The 27,630-nt window shown below is 37.6% G+C and overlaps 1 protein-coding gene across 1 annotated transcript; it reads right to left on the bottom strand.

The window, feature by feature from the left end:
* Positions 1–50: 50 nt before the first annotated feature.
* Positions 51–27,595, bottom strand: KDM1B (lysine demethylase 1B). Its single transcript, XM_084222901.1, has 22 exons — positions 27,522–27,595; positions 27,275–27,340; positions 24,703–24,805; positions 23,736–23,860; positions 21,808–21,897; positions 20,911–21,022; positions 20,115–20,231; positions 19,099–19,137; positions 17,766–17,970; positions 16,494–16,678; positions 15,403–15,579; positions 14,433–14,507; positions 13,704–13,841; positions 12,078–12,249; positions 11,136–11,263; positions 9,551–9,682; positions 9,083–9,157; positions 8,067–8,183; positions 7,101–7,226; positions 5,517–5,639; positions 3,440–3,592; positions 51–2,875 (listed from the first exon to the last, which is right to left on the bottom strand). The coding sequence occupies exons 3-22, from the start codon at positions 24,790–24,792 to the stop codon at positions 2,792–2,794; spliced, it is 2,463 nt and encodes an 820-aa protein (XP_084079027.1). The 5' UTR covers positions 24,793–24,805; positions 27,275–27,340; positions 27,522–27,595; the 3' UTR covers positions 51–2,791.
* Between the last annotated feature and the right edge of the window lie 35 nt (positions 27,596–27,630).

The following is a 27,630-nucleotide window of genomic DNA, read 5'->3' as shown; positions in this document are numbered from 1 at the left end:
CCATATAACATAGTCACACAGAAGAACTGAAGTGTAACAGGTCATGCTCTGCATTCAAATCTTTTTAATAACATTTAAACAAACCTACTCAAAGAAAACATTCCCCAGTTCTTTATTTGAGGGAATAAATTAAACACAAAAGAAAAAATACATACATGCTTGAAATAAATTTTAACATAGATATTAAAAAAAATTTGGGCAACATTAAAGAATGAAGTCTCAGAACCAGCCTGATGTTCTTACATATTTCAAATGAACGTAAATTCAAGTGGAACATACTTATTTAGTCCTCAAACTTCAGTGCAGCACAAAACAGTTTTAAGTGCCCTGGCACCAAAACAATATACAAATAATTAGTAGACTAGGCCATTGGTAAATTTACCATTTTTTATCAATTTTTTTAATGCTCTAAGTGTGCATCATCTAAAGCCAAAGGTGATAGTATTTCTTCATGTCCACCTCTCTTCTCTCAATTACAGCGTTTATCTAGCTGCAAAGATGTAGCCAATTTGAAAACCCCAAGTACAAATTAACAGAATGACATCAAGCTTGTTCATACAAACTTTGGACTGGAGAAATGGATGCTGAGCTAAACTTGCAAGACGATGCCTACCTGAAATGTGACGTGTTTGTATCTTACTAAGCTGACTGAAGTTTTTAAGCATGGTTAGCTGAAGCAGCCACTGAATATAAGGTTTTGGGCTTCTAGTAATTAGCTTTTTTTTCCCACCACCAGAAGCTCCTCTCCTAATAATTTGTCATACATGATAAAGTGGGAAAGAAACTTGGAACTCAAACAAACATACATAGCTCTCAATCTTTGCTAGTTATGCTATAAATTGGCCTGTAATATATGAAATTAACAAAGTGCAAATGACTGTCAAAAGCAAAATTTGATGTCCTGATTGTTTTTTATCATCAGAAGGCTTTGTCTTGCTTCTTGCAGCCTTCAAATTGCAATTTAATAATTGGAAATACTTTAAAACTGTACATACCAGTATTTATGTAGAGTAAAATTATGAAGAGTTACACTCTTCCTATTAGTCCATATAACTCAGCTTTAAGAAGCAGAACAGAATATATATCTGAAAAACATCTAGTTATATAAACATCTTCACCTTGTAAATTAGAGATTAAATAAAGGGTTTTAACGATATCATACCTACTCTAAAAACAAAATACTACATATTTGAAAAGAAGAATTGCATTTATTCAGTAGGACCCTGCTGGTGTTCAAAGCCAAGTTGAACAAGGCCTTGAGCAACTGGTCTAGGGTGAGGTGTCCCTGCCCATGGCAGGGGGTGTTGGGACTAGATGATTGTTAAGGTCCATTCCAACCCCTTAACATCCTATGATTTTTCTTAAGGTTGCCTGTTGTTTATTTCCAAGGATGCAGCTATAAGGAAATAAGCACTGTATCATTCTTAGATGAAGGGATTAATAAAATAAAAAATGCAGGAGAATGGGACAGGATAGAATAAGCGCTTATGTTAATTTCAGAAATCATGACATCTCTGCAGCCAAGTTACAGAGGTGTGGGGGAAGAGATCTAAAAGTGGATTTTAATTTTTTTTTTCATTAATACCAATATAGTGAACAGTATTACAATAGGTATACCGGTTACATCTCTCTTATTTCTGTTGAAAAATATTTTCCTCTCTGTCCCATGAAGAAGCTACTAGATAGATGTCTAGCCATTACTGAATTACTCTCTCAAGTTGCTTTTAATAATACTTTCATAATAAAAGAAAAAAAAATAAACTTCAAGTCAAAGTGCAAGCCACCTTGTTTCAGCCCTTCATAAGAATGTTAATATTTTTCCTCATTCATCTTCACTTATATTTTAATATAAAACTTCAGTGAGCTATTAGGAACTTACAGTCCTGCACCCCTCACTGTACAGTCAAATCAGCAGATACTTCCTCTATTCAATGAATCTGGAAGTTTCTCTTCAAAATAATCACAGCAATATGGTATTTTTAAGCTGTTCTGTTTCTACAGAAGCAATGAGCAAATCTAAACCTTAGCCTATTATTGTAACAAGAATTTCTCTGAAGAAGTAGCAGAGACATTTCAAAGTTTTTTAAAGAAAGCTAGAAGGTAATTTTTCAAGTCTTGATCAGCTACAATAACCTTTCTATGATTGCACTGTAAACTGTTCCAGCTCTCTTATTTAAAGGAAAAAACTTCATATCCAAAAGCCCACTTAGTGGATGCTAAGAATATGAAAAAATATTATAGAAAAGGTTACTGATTGCAAGTGGGGAAAGTGAAAGCTGAGTTCCTTCCTACATTAATCCTAGATTTTTTCCTAGGCTATTCAGGCTCTTGTAAGCCAGTTTGAACTCCTATGAGCATAATCAACCTGAGAAGGACAGTTAGTGGAAAATTCCCATATCATTACTAACTGCCAGCATTTTTAATGCTGTATGTTAACTTAGTCTTGTTTTAATCTGACCTTCTGAAATGAAGGTTCACAATAGCATGACTTGAGCCATACAGAAGAGGACTCTTGACAAAAATTCTCTTAGTTAAGCTGTGGCCATCAACTCCAATGTCACTCCCGCTAGTAATACCTTAGCTGGAAAAAAAGCCCCCAACAATATGTATCATCACGGCCTAAAAATGGGGTGAGGGAGAAAGAGGAAAAGGAAGATGAAGACTTTATCTTCAGGTACCATCTACTATTCAAGTACCATGTAGGAAAAAGGCAGCAATAGGAAACTTGAAGATAGTTTTACCCACAGAAATCAATTAAAAATATATATCTATAAACACAAAATTTCAATACTTAAAATGCTGCTATTTTGCTGGCTTCTCGAACCCCACTCAAGTAAGCGCCTGTAACGGTCTGAGGAAAGTGCCTATTTGTGGCCTGTATCAAAAAAAAAAAAAAAAAAGGCAAAGAGAAAGAAAAAAAGTCAATTGTTTCTACAAATAATAATACAAAATTTTAGTTTATAAGATCAGTTTTGTTTTCCTTAAGCATATACCTACATTTTTAAAAGCCATGGGGAAGCTTCTTAGTAAGAACATTAAAGGAAACACTCAAGATTTTTAACAACTTCAAAACTTGCAAGTAAGTCAGCTACAAAAGCAGCAGTCTGTTCTGCTATCTGCACTTTAGTGGGGCAGGTTAAGTTCTGCCCCAGTACAGAATGCACCCTGCACCACCATGGTGCATTTGTTATGTTACCCACAAGTGGAGTAAGAGACAATTGACTAAAAATTCATTTTACTTCTGACCTGGAATATTTGGCAGACTTCCCATGCCCAGTAATGATATGAATAGAGAGGGTTCTGTGTCAAGAATTATTAGCATATTTATATAACAATATTTATATAATACCTCTACATTAATGGTGTTGGGTAACAAGCAATGATCTTCCATAAGAAACTGCTCCCAGTAGCCCTAATCAATGGTAACAAAGACACTTACCTCACCAGCAAAAAAAACTTTTCCTTGTATGTCTTCAGCTATCATGTCGTAAGCTTCACCGCTGCCCCCGGTTTTCACAAAGCTGTATGCCATCTGCAGCCAAGGGTCATTGCTCCATCGAGTGACAAAAAACTTCACTGGCTCAGGAACCTCCTGCATAACCAAAACAGAAGTTAAGCACTGCAAAAAAGATTCAGAATTGCACAGCTTTTTCTCAAACAGTTTCTAGTAATCTTTGGAGTATTTAGTATTATTAAGATACAGATTAGATCACATTCCAGAATTAAATTCCTTTTTTTGTTACACTACTGACCACAAAAATAATTTTGTTTGCTAAACTCTCCTGATGCCTGAAACATTACAGCTTCACTATTCTGAATGCAACAGATCTGCATATTGTAATACACCTAGAAGTACACAAGAAAAAAAAATCCCCTTAAAATACATATACGCATACTCTTGTAAACAAATACAATACTGATATTGTTCAACATGTACATGTGTATAATGTAAGCAATTTTTGTCTTCGTTAGGCATAATGCTTGTTACATCTAGCTTGTTAAATCTCAAAATTCAATTTTCACTTTGGAGATAATTTTATTCCAATGGATCAATAAGATGATTTATCTAAGATCAGAAAATTAGCTGTCTTGAAAACTAGGTTCAGAGAGAAAACAAAAACCAGGAAGTCAGGGTCTGGCTGAGCCACAACAAGTAATACTGTGTATTCTTTGTCACATTGCAGCATGCAAATTCCACAGATTTTTACCAAAAAGAGCCTGAGTAACACTTGTATGAAGGCTTAGTCAACTACAGCTGTGTCTTACTCTGGAGGAGCTCATGACAAGTAAACAGAAGCAGCTCTGCTGTCGACAGATAAATTCCATTCAGCCAGCACGTGAGAAACTCAGGCTCAAGCAATCAAATCAAGGAGCAGCCAAATATGACAAGTTGTATGGATGTCCCAGAAGTAGCTCTGGTACCCCCCTGAAGCTATTTTGTCTTAGAAAAATCCCACTGCATCATCCTCAGGTGACTGAAATTCACAACTGCTGTAAACCATGAGGACAGCCATGAAAATCGCTCTTCTGGACCAGAGTGGCACTGAAACCAAAGACCCATTTGCTACATTTTCACAAGATCAAGATACAGGTATGTGAACTTCCACTGCATGTGGTTCTAATAACAATATAGCCATTACCTAGCCTATGTTTCTAGGAGTAGTTAAGTTTTCAGATACTGAAGTTCTTCCAAGATAATTAATCCTAACATTTGAACCATCAGTAAAACTTGAGAGATTGCCACTGATCACAATCATTCCTGGGGATCAAACTGTTTGAAGTAAATGAATTGAGGCATTATTGTCTCTAGAGTGGAATGCAAATAACATTGCTAAGTGATAGTGCTTTGCTTGCTCTAGATTTCCCTAATTTTCCTACTAGATTTATCCTAATGATGATTCCGGGGAAGGAAAAAAGGTAGAAATTTTTATCTTGGTTTTTTTTACATTCAGGATGTAGGACCCTTGCTAGATCATTTTGCCCGTACCTCCATCCCAAGACAGCTGAGAAAGGGTTGTTAGTTAGTAGAAGAGAAATGGATTGGATTGGTTTGGGAGTGTTGTAATTTCAGTTGCCTTGGCATGGACGAAGGCAGAAATCAATCAAATTCATCTGGCTTAAAGATCCCACCATATATTAGAAGTGGTGATAACCAAAAAAAAGTGAGAACTAAGTATGAAGTATGTTTTGTGCTACTTGCCTGAAGTACTGCTTTTAATTAATTTTGCTCTTTAAAAGCATTTTAAAGGATGGTAGTTCATTTCTATTTTTCAGTTATATACTACTGTCCTTCAGAGAGATCTAAGGTATTTCAATATACATTTTTCACACAAAAGACCAAAAATTGTGATTGTTAGTATGTCTCAAAGAAAACCTATTCCCTGAAAGTGACAAGAAAAGAAAAACAGTTTTAAATGTCAAAGGTCTGACTATACATCATTAAGTTCTACACTTGAAAGCTTTATTCTGGTGACAAGTTAATTAATGTCTTAATGAAAGAGACTTGATTCTCTTACCTGCTCCTTAAACAGCTCTCGGAGTACAGTCATACATTGTTGCAGTACTTGTTGATCATCTAAATTCTTAATGGTTGCCACAGCATCTCCGGTGACCACTGACATTAAAATGCTTTCTTTGCCCTAAAAACAAGACCTTATTAAGTATTTCATAAACAGTCTCTTTTAATTGGTATTGCAAAGATATTTTCAGCTGCAAAGCAACTGTTGTTCTAGAGAAAAGCGAGTTTGATTCCTTGGAACAAAGGGGGCATATTCTACAGTAATTATGCTCAAATTACTCTATCTTCTGATGTCTTGTTCACAGATCTGTTACAGCCAGCCCCTTTTACTACTTGCTGAATTCACTGAAAACTTCCTATCTACCTACTTAAAGGCTGTACCCCAGAAAAATTACATTGATAATGTTATTTTGTGCGCCTTCTTAAGCTTCAGTTTTGTGCCAAACTTTCCCCTCAGCTGTACTCCATTTCCAAAATGTGGTGACAGAGAGAGTCTATTTAAATACTAATTAGATATGTTTTTATTAGACCAATACTAGGTTCTTATCAGCATATTTTGAACCAAGAAGTGAAAGGTCATGTCTACTGGTATTTCCTTCCACATCATGACATCTGCTACCATGCAGAAGTTTTAGAGGTGAAGCAGTGAGTAGGGAAGAGCACACAGGTTCTGAGTGCCTTTAAAGGATTCTGCCTCTCTTGTTTATGTGAGGCAATAATTCTTCTGTTACTAACTTTGATAACAAGTAGAGAATAGCTATCAAGAAAATCAAGCATTATATGAAGGGTCTCTGGACAGCACCAGCACACTGAACCTCTTGTAGCATGAGCTTAAGAGTACTGGAGAGAACTCATTTGAGCAAAGTTGTATACAGGCACAAATCAGGCAGTAACAGAGCACAAACGTCACAGGATGGTCTCCTTTTGGAGTGAGACATCAGGTTACAAAATGGCCTTTTAATTGCTGCCAAGTAGTAAGCAGCAGCTGTTGTAAAAGTATGAAGAGGCACAACATAAATGTGTAATGTATCTGCTTGGAACTGGCAGGGAAGAGAAACGTTATGTCAATCCACTGGTTTCAATTTGCTTTGAAATTCATGAGTATGAAACTGACCCTACAGATCTCAGTTTCATGCAGAACTTGGTGTTTGTCTTTTCCTGCTCTTCCAAATAGTTATTCAGACTACTGCAAGCCGGTAAGCATTAGTAAGTCAGCATGATCTTTTTAACTGGATTTTTAGCTGATTTAATGAGGGAACAGAGTCCTAAACTGGAAGCGACTAGTAGCCTTTTTCCCACATTAGCAGGTTTATAGTAAAGTATTAGACTTGTCTTCAGTAGAGATTGAGAATGTACTTGCTTGTATATTAGTCTGTATCTGAACAATTGAAAACATTCCCATTTATTACAACAAAATATTGACGAGCTTTATCTAGATAAATAACACTGCTTCCACTACTTTTAATAGTTGCAGAATGGGGGGGGGGAAGAAGAAAAATTTTGTTGTTTAGTAATTATTGCACCTAGATTTCAAACTGAATTTTGAAGGGCCAAGAGAAAACACAATTGGCATATATCATACCTCTGGATCCATGTCATAGAAGACACTAAAGAGCCCACGTTGGCTGGAATTGGGTGGAACATGACCAAAAAAATCAGCTCCTTGAATTTTACTGTCCCAAAATCTATATGGAAACTGCAAGGCAATCTAGAAAGATATAGAAAAATGGAATTTATGCATTTCATACCACAAAACTCATAAGAGGATATGGTATATGTTCTTCTAATGCATTTTCCTGTTTCCACTCATTTAGACACAGCTCTTTCTATGAGTGGGTCTCAACAGAGAATAAATGAACCTGTCCTCCAAGGGGCACAGGCAAAGAAAAAAATATACTGATATCATAAATTGCAAATGCACAGAATATCAAATCCACAATGGAAGTAATTGTGTAAAATGCTCAAGTAATTCAGATTTTTTTTTAAAACCTAATGTATATCTTAAATGAGAGGCATCCTCTATTTAGAGTTTCTTAATCTTGTCTTTAAATTTCAATATTGTCATAATCCTTTTTCTGGCATTACTTTGTTACTGTTTTGTTCTAAGCACACATCTTACTGGGGAGCTTTTCAGGAGAAGCTGTGTTTTTGTATTGGAAAGGGTAGGAGATTTTACACTGGTCCAACACACAACTTTCAGTATTCTTTGCAAATACTTTACAAATTTACTAGGTTAAAATGAGCTGGAATAAACACATTATTGGAATTCTGAAAGATCCAAGACCACCATGAATCTAAATTAATAACAAGTCATTAAATTCTTCTGCAAACAGTTTCTTTAAAAGCACCATTAAGTTGTGAAATCTAAGAAACAGAAATACATGTGATCCCCGATAATATTTTGCTTTCCTGGGCTACTGTATACAAGTAAAACATAAATGTATGTTTATGCATCATAAACCCTGATAAATACACTGCAAAAGCAGCAGGGACAAATCAGCCAATGTTTCTATGAAAAGAAAATTAAAGATAATACAAAATCACTTACTTTCTCAATGACTCCCGCTCCCAAACTATTAATGGCTTTAATTTTTTTTTCTGACAGTGGAGGATTAAACTGAATGGCATTTTTCTGAAGAAGGGCCAGTGGTACAGTCACTAATACCTGAAAGAAATAGCTACAATCACAACAGTACCAAGACCTGAGTACAGCACTTAAACCTCACAGCATCCTCCTAACTACGAATTATACTAGTAAGACTTGGATTATGCTAGTAGGGTGCAGCGTAATAACGCACCAGACATTTCTAGATTAGTGTCTGGTTTTAGTTCCCATTAATGGGAAACACATGCCTTACATTCAGGTGAGAACAAATCCCACAGTTCACTGATTTTAAGTCATAGTCTGATGAACTGCTTGTATCACAGTGGCTAACCATGCTACCAAATACTTCAGTAAATGACAGTCAATGACTCTCCGATTAACTAAATTGTCTGTTTGAAATGAGAGATAGAAAGTCAGTGATTTGATTTGGTTTGAATTCCTTCAGAGATTCCTTCTCTTTAAAATACACTCAGTAATACTGTTGATGTCAATCAAATCTTTATCAAGTTTATGTATCATTTTAAAAATTACTGAAAGCTAAATTACTCAGCATGAAGAAAGTGGGGGTACAAGGAATAAGAGAGACTGAGAAATAACAGTTGTGAAATCCTCGAAATTTTAACATGATATGCATGCTAAGGGGGGTAAAGCTGAGCAGGGAATGGAACTAGATAACATAAATGTCACTTCAAAGACCAGATAGAAATCTATTTGCTTCACATTTTTAGTACTACCCTTTATAGTCCTTAGTTTTTTAAATCAACTCATACTAAAATCTCAAGCATGCTCACCAAAAATTAGGCTCTAGGGCACTCAAATAGAGGCCACTAAAATACATGAGTATTCATCTTTGAATGGGGAAAAATGGACTAAATAGTATTCTGAGACAAAGAAAAGAAAAAAAAAGGACATGTACTGTGTGTTCTCTAAAATTCTTAGTCTTGAAGTATACTTGGTACCTTTTGTGTTGTCCACACTGTTCCATCTGCAGTAGTGATCTGCACTTCTTCACCAGAATAGTCGATACTCTGAACCTATTGAAAGAAACATTGAGAGAGTGTACTACAAAATGTACATATACAATGCAAGTTCCAGCAAGAATATCTAAAATAGCACTTGTTAGCAATCTAGAAAGTGAATAACACAAATTTCCAGAGAAATTCTGAAAGACAAAAAATAGTCTTCATGATGCTGAAAAAGAAAAATTATCATGATTCTAACATGTAAGATCATATAATAATGTTTAAGTACTGATAGTCCTCAGAGAGAATTTCAGAAATGTTGAAATTGTCCTCTTGGTTCTTTTTTAAAGACAAGTTGAATCAGTCACAGGCACAGATTCACCTGGTCCCAAAGAATACAAATACATGACTGGGTGTTTCAAAGCAATCCAAGACAGGTGCTGCATCAATGTTTTCCAGACTCACTGGGAAATTCAGCCGGATGTCCAGCCCTTCTGCCAACTTATCAATCACAGTTGAATATCCCACAGTTAGAAGAGTGTGATCTCCAGCAAACTGGGCAAAAAATTCATTGTGGTCCCATGAACGTGCAGATACCTGTGGACAGAACATAACTGGCTGTTTCTACTGGTGAGGGGACATGGGTACTATGAAAAGTTCCACAGTTTAGAAGAAGCCACCCTAATCCCTTTGCAACTGGGGAAAAAAAAAGTGTATCACCAGAAATTATGGCAATGCTGACAAAATCAAAATGCTTATTTACCTAATGCTAGTATATAACATGAATTGCTGGATTAAGAAAAGTCATAATAGGGATTGGTCACTAGCAGGGAATTTATGGTTCTGCTTAGTAGAGAAAACAAGGAAAATAGTACAAAAATCCAGGTGAATTGCAGTTTATTTATTTCAGTTGACTGTATCTAGCAAAGTAATCAGATTTTACAGCGTTAGGCCTTCATAGAAAAATGAAAATGGCTTATTTCCCAACACAAAGAGGAAAACAAGACACAAAAAACCTCAACTCGATGGAATTTTTCTGTCACTCTGAAGGTTGTTCCATGATACTTTTCATTGACTTTGTCCTCTAGCCCCTGCAACCTTATGGTTAATGAAACAGTAGTATTTTCACTAAGCAATTGCCACTTAGCAGTGAAAAATCTGAAACAATTCTCAAACTACTATTCAGATGCCAATTCCTATCATTGCAGATGCATAAAATCAATCATATTTTTATTTCAAGATTAAAGGTAAGGTAGATTTTTGCATCTTTCTTCATTCCCCTGGGCATTCATGGAATATGAAAATTTGACCTATCAAAATATTTTCCAGTGACTGCTCTGGTATAGCATTGTCTTGCAGATTTTTGTTATGTTCTTTTGTGCTGCTCAGTTCAAATTGGCGCATCTGCACATATCAGTCAGCTGTCCCACTGCTCGAGTACAATCGAGGCTAAATGTCTTTAAATGTAGCAACAGGACCGAGTAAACAATGCACTGCCAACAACGTGATACTTTTGTATTTCCTGGAGCTGCTTGGCTAAAACTGAAGTCAGGAGGGCAGCCAAGTGTCAGGTAGCCAAGAGAGTACCTAGGAGTGGTGAACTGGGGCTCACCACCAGCAGGTTGGAACACTTCAGGAGTCAAATGCCTTTATTCTCAAGATACATATCAGGGTAGAGAAATACCTCAGTTTCTGAATGGAGCTGAGAAGCAGAAGTCACACCCAGCACCTGAGGAGGAGTAACTCTCCTGTGAATCCTATCACCCAGCATCTCAGCAAAATGCCTGGCTCCCTTCTAACCATCTACTCTGAACTCCTACTTAAAGAGCATCTCACTGGAAGCACATCAGGAGTTCCCATCAGATTAAATAAGGCAGTGTTGGAGTCAGTGTCTCAGTGCTTTCAAACAACAGGTTATGGGTGTAGGAATAGTCAGGATAGCTGATTCTTCCTCTAGGGCCATAGAATGGATCAGGTGATTTCTCAATGTTACTTGTGACTCTGTCTTCTGTGAAGATCAGTCACTCAGAACACAGCTGCCAAAACCCACCTGAGAGAGATTGCTGCCGCAGGCATATTCCAAATTACTGAGATGGAACTGTAGTACTTTTTCTTCCAGCTCACTGAACTGGATACCAGACTCCTGAATAAAGGCTTTATAGATCTCTTGAATTTTTTCTGTGAGAGAACACATTTAAAATAAAAATATATGACAATTTGTCAGAAGTGCTACTGCATTTCAGTGTGCTGTTCCCTGGATCACAAGATTTTCATGCTTTTGGCTAATTTGTACCAAGATGTTTGTCTTCTCATAGAAAAAAAGAAAAACAAAACCACAAGATCTTTTCACTGATAGAGTATAACTTTGTTCTTTACTCACAGGTTTCTGAGTGAGACAGGAGAGAAATTAATTGTTTAGCTATCATCAATGTAGAGTTGAAGATTTCAGGTAAAATACACTTTAAGATAATGGAGGATCCTTACAAATAAATCCTGATTAATTTTTACAAAATCAAAGAACTGAGAAATTTAACTAGGGTTCACTGAAGAGCATAGGAGTTACTAATTCTGTCTTAGAGAATCCATGCTGAAGAGATTTGGGAGGCAGACATTTCTGAGCAAGTTTATTTTTTGCTGTTGAGTTTGCAAGCTGTGAGTGTGGTAGGAGGTGTTACCAATGGAGATGGGTCTATTCTTGCCAGCAGAAGGCTTTGATCAGGCTCTTTTTTAGGCAGATTAGTCAAAAAGTATAAGAGCTAAGTCTAGCATGGCCCGCTTCAGCCAGGAGCAAATCTTTTGAACTGCAAGTGACACTAGTTATACTGAAAAAACTACCTCATGAAAACAAGATAAAATATCAGAAATATCTGTTGGATTTAAGGTCAGATGGACAGCCACAGACTTCTAAACATATCTGATGTAAGAGCCAATTTAATATAGAACTTTATGAACACAGCCAACATCTTCACTTCACAATACACGTCTCACTTACCACCAAGAGGAACATCTTGATGTTGAGTTTTATCTTTTCTCCACTCAGAGACGACATCTAGGATGGCATTGAAATGAAAGTCCATACGTTTATCAATAGTGGGATCTGTTATCCTTCCACCTTCCTGGATCAAGTCACATTTCTCCCCTAGTTTGTGCATTTTAATGCCAAGCTTAAGAAAAAGACATTTAATTGCTTTTTTAAGTATAGAAAAACTACAGCACCCAGCCTGTTCAAAGTTACTTAACCTAAGGTGAGTGCCTCACATTTAAGTGATACCATTTAAAAAACATCAACAACTTTAGTCAGAGTAACTCTTGCTCTCTTCAAACTGGAATATCCACAATCCTTCTATCTGTAAATTGTCCACAAATTGGTTTTTTCCCACTTTTCTATCCTTTCCTTTATTGGGGATTCACAGAAACTTCAGAAACTTCCTCTGGAACTTTCCTGTCAGGCAAGGGGTAGTACAGAAATTTAGTCTGGTAATCAAACCTGATGAACCAGTCTCCTTTATCTACCTCAATTTCTTTTCTAAGTCACAATTAAAATCACTTACTTTCTATAACTTACTGGTGCCTGAATTCAGGAATTGACAGGATATTGCTTGCCAGTTAACCACCAATGTTATTAACAACCAAGCAAATAAATAAATTATTTGGAATTAAACCTTGCTTGTTTGTCCAACCTGCATTGAAAACACAACAGAGCTAAATTCAAATAATGATGGTTTTGCATCCTACAGAGTCAATCCAGAAAATATTACACAAATATAGTGCTAATTTCTTCCTAAAGGCTTTTTACTTAGGACATGCTCCAGTGTTTTTCACATATCCTTACATCTCTCTAGGCTGTTTGTCACCACTGCAGATCTTAAGATACAGCTGTACTTTCAGTGAAAAATTACATTAAATGACCACAAAGGGATGAGTATCTGAAGTGTATCCAGAAGTCATTGTTCCCCATTTCATAAATAAAACATGATTTTTTTTAAAAAAACATAATTTCTTCATGGCACTATAGGACACTAAACAATTAAAATGGCATGGGCTGGATTTGCACGTGTCTCTGAGGAAAATCCATACTCAGATTCCACATGGAGAAATTCAGATTCCTACCTTGAAAAAAACAAAACCAAACCAGCAAGTAATAAGAATTTTTAAAGAAATTGAACTGCAGCATGTTTGCATCAGTAGCAATTTAGTTGTTAGACATTGTGATCTTAACTAAAGCAGAATTTGACTAGAAATATTGAGAGGCAGCAAAGGCAAATCCATCACAAAAGCAGTATCCTTCCACAGTAAAGCCCTTCTCAGCCCTAAGGAAAGCTGCTGGGGACCTTTTATGTTACTACCTGTAGAAAAAAAAAGAAAAAAGTGGTTTCTCCTGTTTCTGAAGTTAGAGCCACCTTGCTTTTCCTTACATAATGTGCCTGAAACCATTCTAGAGCCCTTCTTTGTTCCCAAGCGTTATCAAAGATATATTAGCAACGTGGAGTTTACTTACAATGCAGAACAGGATTCTAATCCTGTCACAAGAAAAGGACTCTCACCCTTACCCAGCCATCTGAACCTTGCTTTAACAAGTTTTTTACTAGTGATAATCATGACCACTGCAGGAACCCACTTGCTCACACATTAGTGCCATTGGGTTGTTGACACATCCATTGACGATTTGTGCACCTCTTCCAACAGTGACTCCTGTGAACGTCTTGTCATCCCATACTCGGCCACCAATTCTGTCTTTAGCTTCTAAGACAATGACCTGTGGCAAAATGCAGCTTAGTAAATTGCAAGATTTAATTCTATTAAACATATCTGTTCAACTCCAGAGCAAAGGAGAAAACAAAACACAAAAAAAAAAACCCTGAGCAATCCAGCAATGTTAGCAATCTTAACACTTCTTTTCATTTCTGGATTATTTGTAGTTAATTCATGCATTTAAATAATTTTAGAAAGGTTACACTTTGGGGTATACACATATAAATATAACTGTTACTTTAGAAACAAGCTGAACAAAAATAAGCCTTCTTTTTAAAAAAGCTGGAGATTTATTCTGGAAATCTCAAAATTGTAGTTTAAGGCACGCTACAGGCTATTAAACACAATGATCTGGGTGCAGTGTCTATACAAAATATATGCTGCATGCTGTTTAATTTTAGATACAAATAAATGCTGGTTTTAAACAGCAGGTTTACTCAGTAAAACCCCAGATTAATTAGGGTGCCCTATTTATTAGGGTGCCCTATACATACATGTTTGTAACAAGAATGTAGGCTTTTTCTTTTTGATGAACAACATTTTTCAAAGAGAGCAAGTGTGATTTCCTAAAGTAATGTGCTCTAAAGCTTCTTACCTTAATTCCAAAGTTGTGCAGTTGTCGGGCTGCTGCTAATCCTGCTGCACCAGCCCCAACAATAATGACAGATTTCTAAAAAATATTAAAGTGTTTAGATAAAAATAGTTAGAAATAAAATAGAAATTGTAATTTCACTCTCATTTGCTAAAGGTAAAAATATTTGTAGAAGTGCAGGCTCTCGTCATCTAAAGTAATCTGTGATAACTTTTAAAGATGGCAGTGCGTTTAATATAGATAAAAGATCAGCAGTAGCTTTGAAAATAGTTTAAGTTTTTAAGGACTTCAAAAGAAGATGCCTCCGTTTTTTTTTAACAGAAAGAGCTGAAGTAACAAAAAGTAACAAAAGTAGGAATCTAACTGAATTTATCAGACAAGAAACATACTTACCTAAAGATTTCAATCATAGATTGGGTTGACCAGTAAAAACAATTTAATAAATGAAAAACATCTACAAATACACTTTCCAAACATGACTTACAATTTCTAGGAGATATCCTGTTACAAAATACAGTAATTTAATAAGCTTTGGGTGCTATCTAACAACTTACTAGTCATAAACATGTTTCCTCTTAATTACAGTTCTTGCAAACCAACCTGGAATAGCAGTTTCCTCACCTAAGGAAACAGAGGTGTATTATAGGAGCCACAGAACCTGTACATTTTTCACACAGTTTCCATCCATTTGAACAGCACATTGGATGCACAAATCCATGGAAATTAATTCCATAGATTTTAGTGGGAAAAAAATCATTTTGGAAGGCGTCTAATTGATGTAGCTTCCATACCCATTGAGGGCATAAGAGAACAATGTTAAAAACTCTCCATATATTTTGGGTTTTAGATGTAATTCTACCTATCATTCCATACATTTATGTAAATGAGCCAAAAATCCAGAACCAAAAAAACTATTGCATGCACTGTGTAGTTTTATAGCACTAATAATGTAGGGATAATTACAGCAACTTACATTGTGGTATTCCTTAGGAAGAAGGTACTGGTCAGGACTGACTGACAAAATCCCTGTATTAATTAGCCCTTTCCTTGTCATAAAATACAGGATCCTCTCCATTTCCTGTACACAGCGGATCCGCACAAGCCCCCGAACAATTATATGATGGATACATTTTTGAGGGGTGAGAGCCTCCTGCAAAGGAGAAAGGAAGAATAGAAATTGTTGATTTTCTAATATTCCATTATTCCTAAGTTTACATCATATTTAAACTGTAAACCAAATGGTAAAAAAATCACGCCTCAGGCTTCTGAGAGCATTTTAAAAGAATTTTTGTGGCAATTTCTTGTTAGCAGGCTTTACACAGAAAGGTAACAATTTATTAAGTAAGATTAGCATGGAATAAAACCAAGTGAGTCTACATGAGACTTTTGATAACTCCATGGTGGGTTCCATTAGTACAGGAAGCATTAGTGTTCCATTAGTACAGGTATTGAAGCAGATTCCTGTTTACAAAATGAATCTACATGGTGGCAATGTTCACAATGGCATTCCAGTAAAATCCATTCCAAAATGGCATTCTGAAGGAAAAGGAGATTAATATCCAAAACCTTTCACAAAATGCAGACATCCATATCAGAAAGCATTGGTATGTGAAACTTCAGGAGTTCTATTGAAGGCAGTGCCATAGGCTTAGCCTAAACAAAAAGACAATCACTTCCCTGTCCAACAATCAGGTTAAAAAAAATCAAATCATAAAGCACCACAAAACACTGTTTAGATGTGTTCAAGCATCCTTTTTAAAAGCTTATAACTGGGCAAGCACCGTAGAGTGAAAATAATTTTAAAACTTCTGATTTTTACCACAGAAGAAGCTCCTATGCAGGGAAGGGATAGGGAAAGGGGAAAAGGGGGAAGAAAAACTCAACCCCAGCAAGTCCCCAAAACCCAGCCAATCTTAGAATGGACTTTCAAAAACATGGGAGCAAGTTTTCTCCCATGAAAATTCACCCCAAATATGGGTGCATAAAGAGACATCCAAGGAGTCCCCAAACCAGAAAAGCTGCTATTATTTTTAAACAAACAAATTAATTATCAGCATCTCTTACCTTGCAGTTTGTGTACCACAAAGCCAAAATCAAGTTTCTCAATGCCAGGTACATGGTAGGGTCTCGTGAATATTCTGGGAACTCATAGAGCTCATCCAGTTCCATGACATCTGGCCTCACACAAAGTGCTTTCCCACATTCATTGGGCTGGTAAAAAGGCTGGAAATACTTGTTCATGCCTGCAACTGCAAAAAGAATGCACCAGGAGTTAGTCATACTCCATCATATCTTCATCATGTCCTTCTCCCTCTAAAGCAATCCACTGACCTCACACAGATAACAAGTAAGGAAGCTTTCCAGCCTCTAGGAGCCTCCAGAATGACTTCAATTACACGGCTCTCCTCCCTCCTGCCCTCTAGGCTGTGCATTAATTATTGTCCTGCTGCCTTATGGGTTCACCTTGGATATCAGAGCTGAAGTTTTGTCAAAAAAACAATAACTTTTCATGGCACTCCAATGCCATGAGGAGTCCAACAAGGAGTAGGATCTAAATTCAAGTGTGAGGACTAGCATCACTGTAACCATACTCAGGCAGTACTCTGAAGTCCTTTCTTCTTCAACACCCAATACTGCCCAGAGTGGGTAATAATTACTCATCTACCATGTTCAATACTGGTAGCTCTATGTAATGAAGTTTTCTGGTAAGCAGTATAACATCTGCTGAACATAGGAACAGATTTCTTTTCAGCACCTAAGGAGAACAAAGCCTGCTAAGACAACGCAGTAGCTGAAATTTCCCCAAAGCACTCTCTCTGAGACGAGTATGACAATCCTGCATTACCTTTCTCTATACCTGATCTATTCTGCCAATCTGCACTCCCAGGCTGTCACTAGAGAAAAAAAAAAGAAACCTAAAGAGAATCTGAATGCCTTAAGAAATCCATTTCTTTTCTCCAAAGCCTAAAAGATCCATGATATAAAAACTAGCAGAATCCTAGGGTTTTTTGATAAATCTTCATTTTCTTAAGAATGCAAACAGTCTTTAAGTACCTGCATGGTACTGTTTCTGCACACAAATGACAGTGGCACATAGAAAGCCTCTGCAGTCAGTGCTTACTCCCTAAAGAAAAGCTGTAAGAAATGTATTACCTTTATCTTACAAACAAGCAAATGGCATCAAACAACAGAGGCAGTCACACAGAGCCTGTGTTTTAGTGCTGAGAACAGAACCCGTGTTCTGAATCAGGGGAATTGATGTGCCTTATAAACTCAGTTATAAGACAAAATGTATCACACCTATTTAAGCAACAGAGCCCTGCAGATGGCCCTTACCAGTCACATTAGGCACGCTCTTTAGGTGCTCTAACTTCACAAGGTTGGATTCACCAGGTAACCGATTAGTGCTGGTACAGGATGGACTCATGCCCACGCAGTCTGGATAATATGCAGCTAGAAAAGGAGCTGCCACACTGTCTTTCAGCAAAGGAGGGAGTATGAGCATGGAGTACCACCAATGGTCTGAAACTTCAGCCACTCTCTGGCCAAGAGGAGAAGTGAAGGAAAGAGGGAAGAAGAGAACATGTCAGTACTTCAAAAACATTGGAAAATTAACCAATTTACCCCCTCCCTCCAAAACTGAGACCAAAACGCAGTAGAAGTATCAATCTCAGAATTGCAAGTCATAAAGACATTTTCTCTTCCTCTTTCCCCTTCCTCAGCCTGACACAGAAAACCTGTAGTATTGATCTCTTCTCAGACATGGAGCTGAAACTTCACAAACTCCATACCACATGGAAAGCAAGCAAATGAGACATGCCATAACAACACATCTATGCCTTATCAGGCCCTTTATAAAACATTTACAGTCACTTATGAATCCAGAAATCTGAACTTAGAACTAAGTCCACACTAACTGATTAGTTTAATTTAAATTCTGCTATCCCCATCAAAGACCTTCTAGAACCCTAAGAAGCGCTAATGATTCACCCTTAATTTAGAAATCAGACACCCATTAGGGAAACAAAGCCACAAAGTTTCTACAAGAGTCAACAATAAGCTTGAATGTGTTCCCTGTAGAAGTACCCTGTAGAACACATAGAAGTACCTCAGGTACACTTGTGAACATGGCTCATTGAACATAAGTTTATATCAAATCATGTCAGGGTGACATGATCACAAACCTCTTGAAACACCAACATACATCTTGTATGTACATTTTGTATTACAAGGGAGAGGAGAGAAAACATGCTTAGGTGCTCTCTTGCAGTCTTCAAAAAAAGTGAGACTAGCTTGACTAAAGATAGAAACCACCTGAAAGACAAGGAAATTTTAGGATGGAGAATTTTACTTGAAAGCTGGCAACTGAATACTATTTTGCCTGATCAAAAATGAGAATTAGGAATAAACTTTGAGTCACAGGCCATGACTAAAGGACACCACAAACCACTTGAAAGCTATTTAGTATGGTAAGGGAAAAGAGGAAAAAGATGAGAAAATAAAAGGCCCTAGGCTCTGTTGCAAATAGTGTTTCTCAATTTCCTGAGCAAAATGCATAAATACTGACATAATTGGTTAAAGAAGCAAAAGAAAAAAGGAAATAAATATGCCATGCTTTAAGATTGCTTTCATATTCTAGGACAAATGAGGAGGAGCAGCCACTACTCACCAAGTCCTCAGGCATGGAACATTGGTCTGAGCCCTCAGTCTGAAAGAAAAGGGAATGGTATGAGAGCTGTTCTTAAGCTGTATGGAAAAAATTTAGTATAAAGCAAAATAATTTTCTATGGCATAATTCTCTAAATTAAAAAAAAATTAAAGTGCTTAGTGTTAATCTGTAGTAGACATGATTGTTAAAAAAAGAGGTAGAGAAGTGTGTAGGTTAAAAACACAGCACATAATAAAGCAAAAGCACTCTAAAAAATGTTTCTCATTTGTTAAGTAAGTTTCTACTGATCAGACATTAAAGTATACATTCTATTCCATAAAATGGGATGGAACACTAAAACAAATTCAGAAAAAAACAACAGAATTTTATAGAAAAATTCTAGAAATAGCCCATATTTTTCCAGAGCAACTCTTCTAGTCTAGACTATAAAAGAGAGTTTCTTATTTATTTTAAGAGTATCTTTATCACAAAGTTTCAAAATTAAATGCTGACCCTTCAAGTTTTCATATGGTCACTATTTTCATGTTATGTTTTTTCATGTCATAAGTGCCATACAGATTCTATGGCATTTTAAGGACTCTTTCAAATTTCAGAGTTATCTTCATGCCAAATCTGAAACTTTTTGTGTAAAGCTCCATGACAGACTTGATAGCAATTAGGAAAAGCTCATTGAGCTTTTCAAATGCTTTCTTCAATAATAAAAAAAGGTCACACAAAACTGAAATGAGAATTTTGGTGTATTTCTATTTTGTACATGCTGATAATAATCACCTAGGGGAGGATTTTACAACTGACGGTGCAGACTAAGATATTTCAGATACTTCTTTCTTGACATTTCTTGACAGAAAACAAAAATTCCAAGCAGCATGTAGGCCTGTCACTGTGCAGCTCTCCAGGCCATCAGACTTTCATTTTGACATTAGAGATATTGAGCAGCAAGCAAGAAGAAATTAATTCCTGCAAACGAGAAGTTCCAACTTATGAAGTTTCAATAAGAGCAAAACTGTTGTGTGTACCTTGGTGGAATTGTTCAGTTTCATACCACATCTGTAGGTTTTTGCAATTTGTGGTGTCAGCTGGATTTCCTTTGTCAGCTGACGCCATTTACCACATTCTGGTTTTGTGCACTGCACCTACAAGTCAAAAAACAAACATGTTTTTACTTGTTGCTTGTGATTACAGATAAGATTAATGCAACTTAAATAACCAATTAGAAAGAAGCCAGACATGGGAAAGTTGTAAAATATAATTGTTAGATATGTTCTTGTGTAATCACTAGGTCATAAGTAGTGTTTGATCTACAGAAATCTTGTATCCATTTCTGCAATACTGAATTTCTGCACAGAACCTAAGTCCAAAATTAATTCAATTCCCCATTACTATGGGCTTTGGTAGACGCTGCAAGCATTACTTCAAAAATATATTCTTCATCACTTAAAGAAAAACAAAAAAAAAACTCAAACAAAATACCACTACCACCAAACTTCTTTCCACTTTTTTACCAGGGAAATACAAAATCTGATTTCAATGTCTATCACACTCACATTTTTCCTGCCAAATCTTATTCTGCCTGAAAATCACAGCTGCTGCTTCACTGAAAAGTAACAGAAGATTGGTCTTTGTGGGGTGTGGAGAAAGTCTCCAACAGTGGAGGAGCTGATGAGATTTTTTTTATCTTGAGCTTTTTCACAAACCTCTAATACTAGGGGAAAAAACCCACAAAAACTCAGCTGACCCGCTGCTTGGACAGCAAAATATCAGAAACACATCAGAACATCACATTCCTATTAAATAAATCACCTTTCACCTTACCCAGTAAGGAAGCTGTTGATCAGCCATAAAAGCTTTTGGACTGGGCTCACTTTTACCATTGCTTGTCCAAATCCTTTTCCAGGCAGTGTATTTCTCATAACCATCTTTATGGCTAAGAAGAAAGAGAAAACAGCAAGCAGTCAGAAAATTGAATATCTATTTCACTTCAAGCAATAGCAGTTACTCTAATATTAAACATTTTATATAAGGACAGAGAAATAAGTCTGTAGAGAGCACTCTATTTCTGCTGTTGAAAGGAGAGAATCATGATTCTTATGACAGCAATAAATTGCAATATGACCATTATGTCCAGTTGCTTATGAGCACAATTCCTGGTACCTAAGGCCTGGACTGAGTGATGGGTACTGCTGAGCACATAAGCACACAAAGACCTGGGTAGAGCTGGATGTAACTGCCACTCAAATGGGAAGGAGCTTGGAGCTGAAAGCACTCTATCAGCCCGACAAGAGTCTTCATGGTCCCTGAACTGCAATAGTTAAACTGATTTCTAATTGCTTTTTATTGTACTGCTTTAGAGAGACAAGGTCTCCCAGATACAGAGCATAAAGTAAACTTATAAAGGAAAACACATTTACTCATAATTGTTCCCATAATTTAGAATTCTCTGACATTGTTTTTAAAAAAGACAAAAAGCTTCAGAATAATTGCAAATATGCAAACCAGCCTGCCTAAACTAACCAGTTTTGTTCACGCTGCCCTGTTTAAGCTGATTAGTCCATACAACACCTGCAGTTTTATCATCAATGTCTAAGCCTCATTCTGACCAAAGCAAGCACAGAGAACCAATCTTTGTATTATGTTTATGTACATGATGTTTCAACAGCTGCCAAACTTTAATGAGCTCTGAAAGGACACAACCTTAATTGGTAAATCTACCTTCGGTAATAGTGGTCAAAACATTCATTGCAGAAGTGTTCCCCACAGGACAGATGGTACCATCTAGACGTATACCCATTTTTTGCACATCTGTAATGCAGGAGACATAGAAAGTTTTATAGTACATTTAGGAAAAAAAAATCTTTCTATTGACAGTAGCACGTTCTAGAAGGGGAACAAAATATTCAGAACAAACCAGGGCTTTATGTTACATTCATAAAGGCTGAGTTACACATGGCACTTCAGCCATACAAATAACAATAAGGTCATTCCAATTGTCTCAAACATTTCCAGTTTCCAAACTAAGCAACACCAGATGCAAGGGAGGCAAAGAGTACACAATGTGCAGTTTTATAGTTGGTCTGGCTTTCAGCAGCCTCCCTCTAACAATGGTCAACTGAGCCTGTCTTTAGTACCCTATAAGCAGGCATTTCCTGAACATGAAACAGTGAATATGTGCTGTGACACACTAAGCAATTTTGGAAATGTGTAAGATGACAAAGCTCCTCTCCACAAGAACTTAGAATTCCTTTACTTTGTTGTATTTTCTTCCAATATTAGTGCAGAGTTGGGAGGGATCATTTAAATTAGCATTTTTCTTCTACATGCGATCAATTGATTCATAAGTCATTACAATGTTCTGTCCCCAGAACAACTGACAAAACTATAAAGGCAAATCTGAATACAAAACAGATGTTCCCTAATTTTTTCTCAGTACAACTTGTGATTTTAACCCAGTAAGACAAAACCCTAAGGAAGCAGTTATGCATTCTCAGCATTTGTTCTCTACCAGTCTCAAAAAGAAATATCCATTACAAAGATTACATTCATCAGATAAAGCAATCGTTCTTCACTTTGAATAGTCTAATTAAACTCACTGAAATTATTCAAGATAAATGCACAAAGTAAAAAGCAGTGACCTAAGCTACTAACTCAAGTAGCCATGAAATGAGCTCATCTCAAACAGATAAATTTGAAAGCATGTACTTGAGGGGGGAGGGGGGGTAGGGCATGGGAAAGATGGAAATCAAAATATTAAAATAACAATTCAAGAAGATGAGTAAGCAGTATATATTGTTTCCTAAATAAAAACTGTAATATCATCAATGCTGATCTCACAGGTGCTCACTTCCCAGACAAGTCTCTCAAAGTCTCTCAGGCAACTGCCAAAACACTTGGCTTCTCTATGACAGCATCCAGAATACATTGACTTCCTGCCACCAAAGAACAATCCATGGATATAGCTAAATGAAACACATAGTTAGTTTTATTTATTTTTCAGTGCCATAAAGAAGGAAAGTTTGTCTCAATTATCAGGGCGGGAGGAGTGCTACACAACTACAGTGTTCCTGCTTCCTAATGAGGTCTAACATGTTGCCTATTATAGGTATACCTTGCCAGTATTATGCATTCAAAACCACCAAGTCAGAATGCAAAAGCACTTGTGTAAGTGCAGAGGATATGTAGAACAAAAAGTTCAGGTAAGTATGACTACCTCTCCTATGACCTAAAATTTCAAGGCTAGAATCTCACCTCAGACTGCAAAGCATTCCAGTGAAGGAGTGGTAAAGACTTTCTACAGTAAACGATGGTTTCATTTTCCATCTTGAAAGCAAGTTTAGCTTTCTCAGATTACACTAATATGCTCTCACTTTCACAGAAGCAGGGCATGTTCCAGAGGACACCATTAATAACATAAATAAGCATATCCCAAATATAGTCTGTATCTGAATTAGCAGCTTGCACAGAAGAAAGTTATGGACAACAGTGTGACATTTTCCTGGCACCTTAAGACTCCTATTAGCAGTATCTTTCAATTCTCCCTCTACATTTAGATATGAAGGAATTTTTCAGAATATAGTTAGAATCCTAAACTTCAGCTGCAGGTTTAGAAAGTCTACGAAAAATGCAAATAAAAAGTAACAAACCTTTCTGCTGCACTGGCAAAGCAAACAGGACATGTTGCAGTGCATCCAGCTTTTTCACACTTTCTATATTTCTTCTCTGATGCTTCATCATCATCATCTGCTGCTTCAGCTGCTTTCTTCTTCACCTAATAAAAAATAGCTGGAATCTGATCATAAATTACACAAATTCTTCCTCTACAATCAGACAGTTCTGCAGCTTGTGAGTGGCATCCTGTAGTTACAACAATCCTAATGAAAATCTTTGCAGCCATTGTGAACTAGCTGCAGCATGAAACAGCTGTCAAATTAGGTCAGATTTTTCCACTAAAAAAAAAACAAACAAAAACCCACCAAAAAAAAACTTCCAAGCCCACAGTAAGACTGGAAATATCATTTATATCTAAAAATTTCTTGCCTTGGTCTAATTGATGGCACTGAAGAAATTATAAGCAAAGCTTCAGTTTAAATAGTATTTTAAGCTCCATCATGTGCTAATGAGTCAAGCCTCATGCATCCATTTTATTTCTCCTTCAGAAAATCTCCTCTTTTAAAATACTTATTGGTATTAATTACAAGTGGCAATCCTATCTGTGCCTCAAATAAAATATTAGGGTAGGCTTTTTTGGATACAGGCTTTTTTTTTATACAAAACTGTATACCAAATGTCTCTTCTGGGCCTCAAAGGTACTGTGTATTATGTTGGTTTAGGTCTCTGTCTGGATGGGCAGACAGCTTTCACTGTACAGAAATCTGTGGTTGTATTTTTAACACATTAAGTACTTACAGGTTACATAGAGTATTTATCTTTTCTGAATATTGTTTGCAAAATGACCTGCTTACTCACCAAAGTAAGTCATTCTCCTTCTCTGTGGATAAGTAGTCCAAGACCTAACTTACCTACAGGGAAGTCCACGTTCTTGACAAATGTCAACAGGAAATAAAAAATATCAAAGTACAAACTCACATGTTTTTAAATTATTATAAATACCTGTCTTCCAGAACTCCTCACAGGAAGGTTGTCTGGAGACTGATCTGAAGAACATGCCTTTTTCTTCGTTCGTACCCTTCCTGTTGACATTGTATTGTTAGATCTGAAAAAAGGTAGGCAATAGTAAATTAATTTAAATTGCTTGACTTTGCAGAGCTAATCACAGCCACTCACAATACAGAGTTACCTAGGTAAGAATCTGTTCAGCTTGACTGTTAATTTGAGAGGAAAATGGGAATGAGGCATTAGGGGAAAGGAACAATACTACTATTTTAAACTAAATTCATCGTTAAGATTAGATCCCTGAGTACCTCTTGACAGGCTGTTCCAGATCAGCATATCCTGGATTTCAATAATCTGATTTGCATTACGTGAAGACCTGGACTGGAATTTGGGTTGGCAAAGTGAACAGACATCAGCTCAATGCTGATGCAAGCATTTAAATACCACTTGGAGTAACACTCATCCTGCTAACTAGTGATTTATTGGCAGCAAGAGATTTGCACTGTAAAGCACTTTTCTAAACAGAGTACTGAAGAGACGTTTAAAACCAGATGAGCAACCAGTTCCAAGACTTGCACGGCCTCCTATGAAAAGAGATCAGAATTTGAAGTCTGGACTGCCATTATATTGCATCTGTGATGGAATATTACAAACTTTGTTGTTAAATATTCTACAGGACAAAGTAAAATATTTATGGCATGAGAGCGCTCTGTAGCTGTCTTTGCATTGGTGGGAGGACAGAATGGACCACAGTTAACCATGCAAACTGGAAACCACAGAGTGTGAGAAAGTATGATGCAGAAATATGAAAGCATATTTAAAATCAAAGGCATTCTTTTCACAGGGAATAAAGCACAGCCTAGAGGAAGAAGTAAATCTAAAGAGTGCTCTACAACATACAGAAAAGAGGTGGAAATTAACCCCTTGTACTAGAGCACTGCATCATGAATGTTACTTTGTTGTAATAGGGATCAGTTTGTAATTATGTTTTTGGGAGGGTTTTTTAAATACATATATTTATGAGACTTCTCAATTCTCCCTGTTTCAGGATGCAACTTCCTTATTCACCTGTGATGGACAAGGCAGCAGTATCTTCGTTGAGAAATTTCGTTAAAAGTTAAGGTAACAGGAGGAGAGTGGGAATTTTTACAATATTTTATATTAAGCTGATTCAAGTCAAGCAAACTGGTGCTTCATTCTCCTCTCAAGGTAGGAGAAATTATGAGAGGAGACAAATCACATGAGGATAGGCACACTCGAGAAAAATTAGTTCAAACAACCCAATACAAAATTAAACTTTGTTTCTTGTATGTATCACCTCCTGTTACAACTAGCCAGAGGTAGGAAAAAAGTTATTAAATCAATCTCTATTGATCTCTGAAAAAAAAAAAAAAGAAAAAAAATTAGCATCACTTCACTGTAACTTACAACTGTAGGGGGGTGGATGAAGTTGGAGAGTAAAGAAAACCAACTAGTTTCATTTACATGAGATTTCCCTAAACTGCTGCATAATGCCCCAGAAAATGGTGGATTTTTCCCTTAGAGCTTTCTTTAGGTATCAGTGGCACAACAGTATCTCTCTGTGTCACCTAATCTTCTGACGGTAAATAATCATTCTGATGTGCCATAGTCCTTACAGTCGAGGCTTCCAACTGAGCAAGGAGTGTCAAGCAAGGCACCAGGTGACTCATTCTGGTGACCATCAGGTGATCACAGTCTGCTGCTGCTGCTCTGGGGCCCTTTTATCCAAAAGGTAAAAGAACATGCGAATTTTGCCTTATGTATGCAGGGAGTAGGAAAAGGGTCAATCACCAGGAAGTTTAATAAAAATATTTCAGATTCAGAGAGGCTGCCAATTTTGAAAGGCAGAGGTCAGTTGTACAGAATTGCAGACATATTTTTGCTTTTACCCCTTCAATAGGGGTAACAGGGAGGTGGGGTGAAAGGGAGAAAAAGATCAGGTGTATGATACTTTGTGCCCACTTCCCCTGACAAACCAAAAAACACCCTCCCAAAAAACCCCACAAATTTTTATAGAACAAACAAACATGGCTTACTCTACGAAGCTTTACATGACTTTGCATCCTATCCTGTAGACATCTTACTGGCTGAGAAAATAAGCCGTTTAAAAGGAGAGGGATGCATAATGCGTGAATGTCACATTCAATAACATTTCATCCGTCCGTAATGCGTGGCCTATATCGGAAAGCATTGTGGGGTTTACCTGCACAGTTGGCAGCAAGTTTGTCTTTGGGGAAGAGAAAAAAAATTAAGAAAAGAAACTGCACAAGAGACACGCTGTCAGAGACGGGGAGGAAGCGAGAGCAGCCTGATTAACACGGCGAGTGCACACACCTCTAAAACTCAGCCCGAGTCGAGCGGCGGCGCCCAGCCCCGCCGGCCGCGGCTGACAGCGCCCGCCCCGGGCCGCGGCTGTGACAGCTGGCGGCGGGCGGGGGTCCCGAGGGGCAGCCCCGGGCAGGGGAGCCCCCGCGGCTGGGCTGCCCCGGAGCCGGGCGGGGCGGTGCCGGCGGCGGGGCAGGCGCTGCGGTCGGCGCCTGGCACTCACCTCGGGGCCGGTCACTCGGGGGCCGGAGACCACATTCACGCGTGTCCGCGCCGCCTCCTGCTAGAGCTGCAGCGGGAAAAAAGGGTGGAGAAGGGGAAAGGAAGGGAGGGAGTGAGAAAGAGACGGGGAAAGGAAGAGTGAAGCGGGGAGGTGAGGACGGGGGCAGCGCTGGCACCTGCCCCGCCAGCCCGGGGAGGAACAAGCGGCCCCGGGGTGGGCGCTGCAGCTGAGGGAGGGAGTCACTCACCACCGCCGCCGCCACCGCCGCCATCCCCACCGCCATCCTCCTCCTCCCCGGTGCCGTGCACCCTCAGCCCGCCTCCTCCTGCCGCTGCTTCCGCTCTCCGCGGTGCGTA

Source organism: Fringilla coelebs (assembly GCF_963513975.1).
Source record: "Fringilla coelebs genome assembly, chromosome: 1".
Lineage (NCBI taxonomy): Eukaryota > Metazoa > Chordata > Aves > Passeriformes > Fringillidae > Fringilla > Fringilla coelebs.
This window is presented reverse-complemented; position numbering and strand designations above follow the sequence as displayed.

What these genes read in the sequence shown, in the direction of transcription:
- KDM1B (XM_084222901.1), bottom strand. Translation starts at nt 24,792, where the DNA reads ATGTCAACAGGAAGGGTACGAACGAAGAAAAAGGCATGTTCTTCAGAT. An exon ending in ACATCCGGCTGAATTTCCCA is followed by an intron (nt 9,158 to 9,550) that starts GTGAGTCTGGAA and finishes TTCTTTCAATAG; the next exon opens with GTTCAGAGTATCGACTATTC. An exon ending in GAGCGGGAGTCATTGAGAAA is followed by an intron (nt 7,227 to 8,066) that starts GTAAGTGATTTT and finishes ATATCTTTCTAG; the next exon opens with ATTGCCTTGCAGTTTCCATA.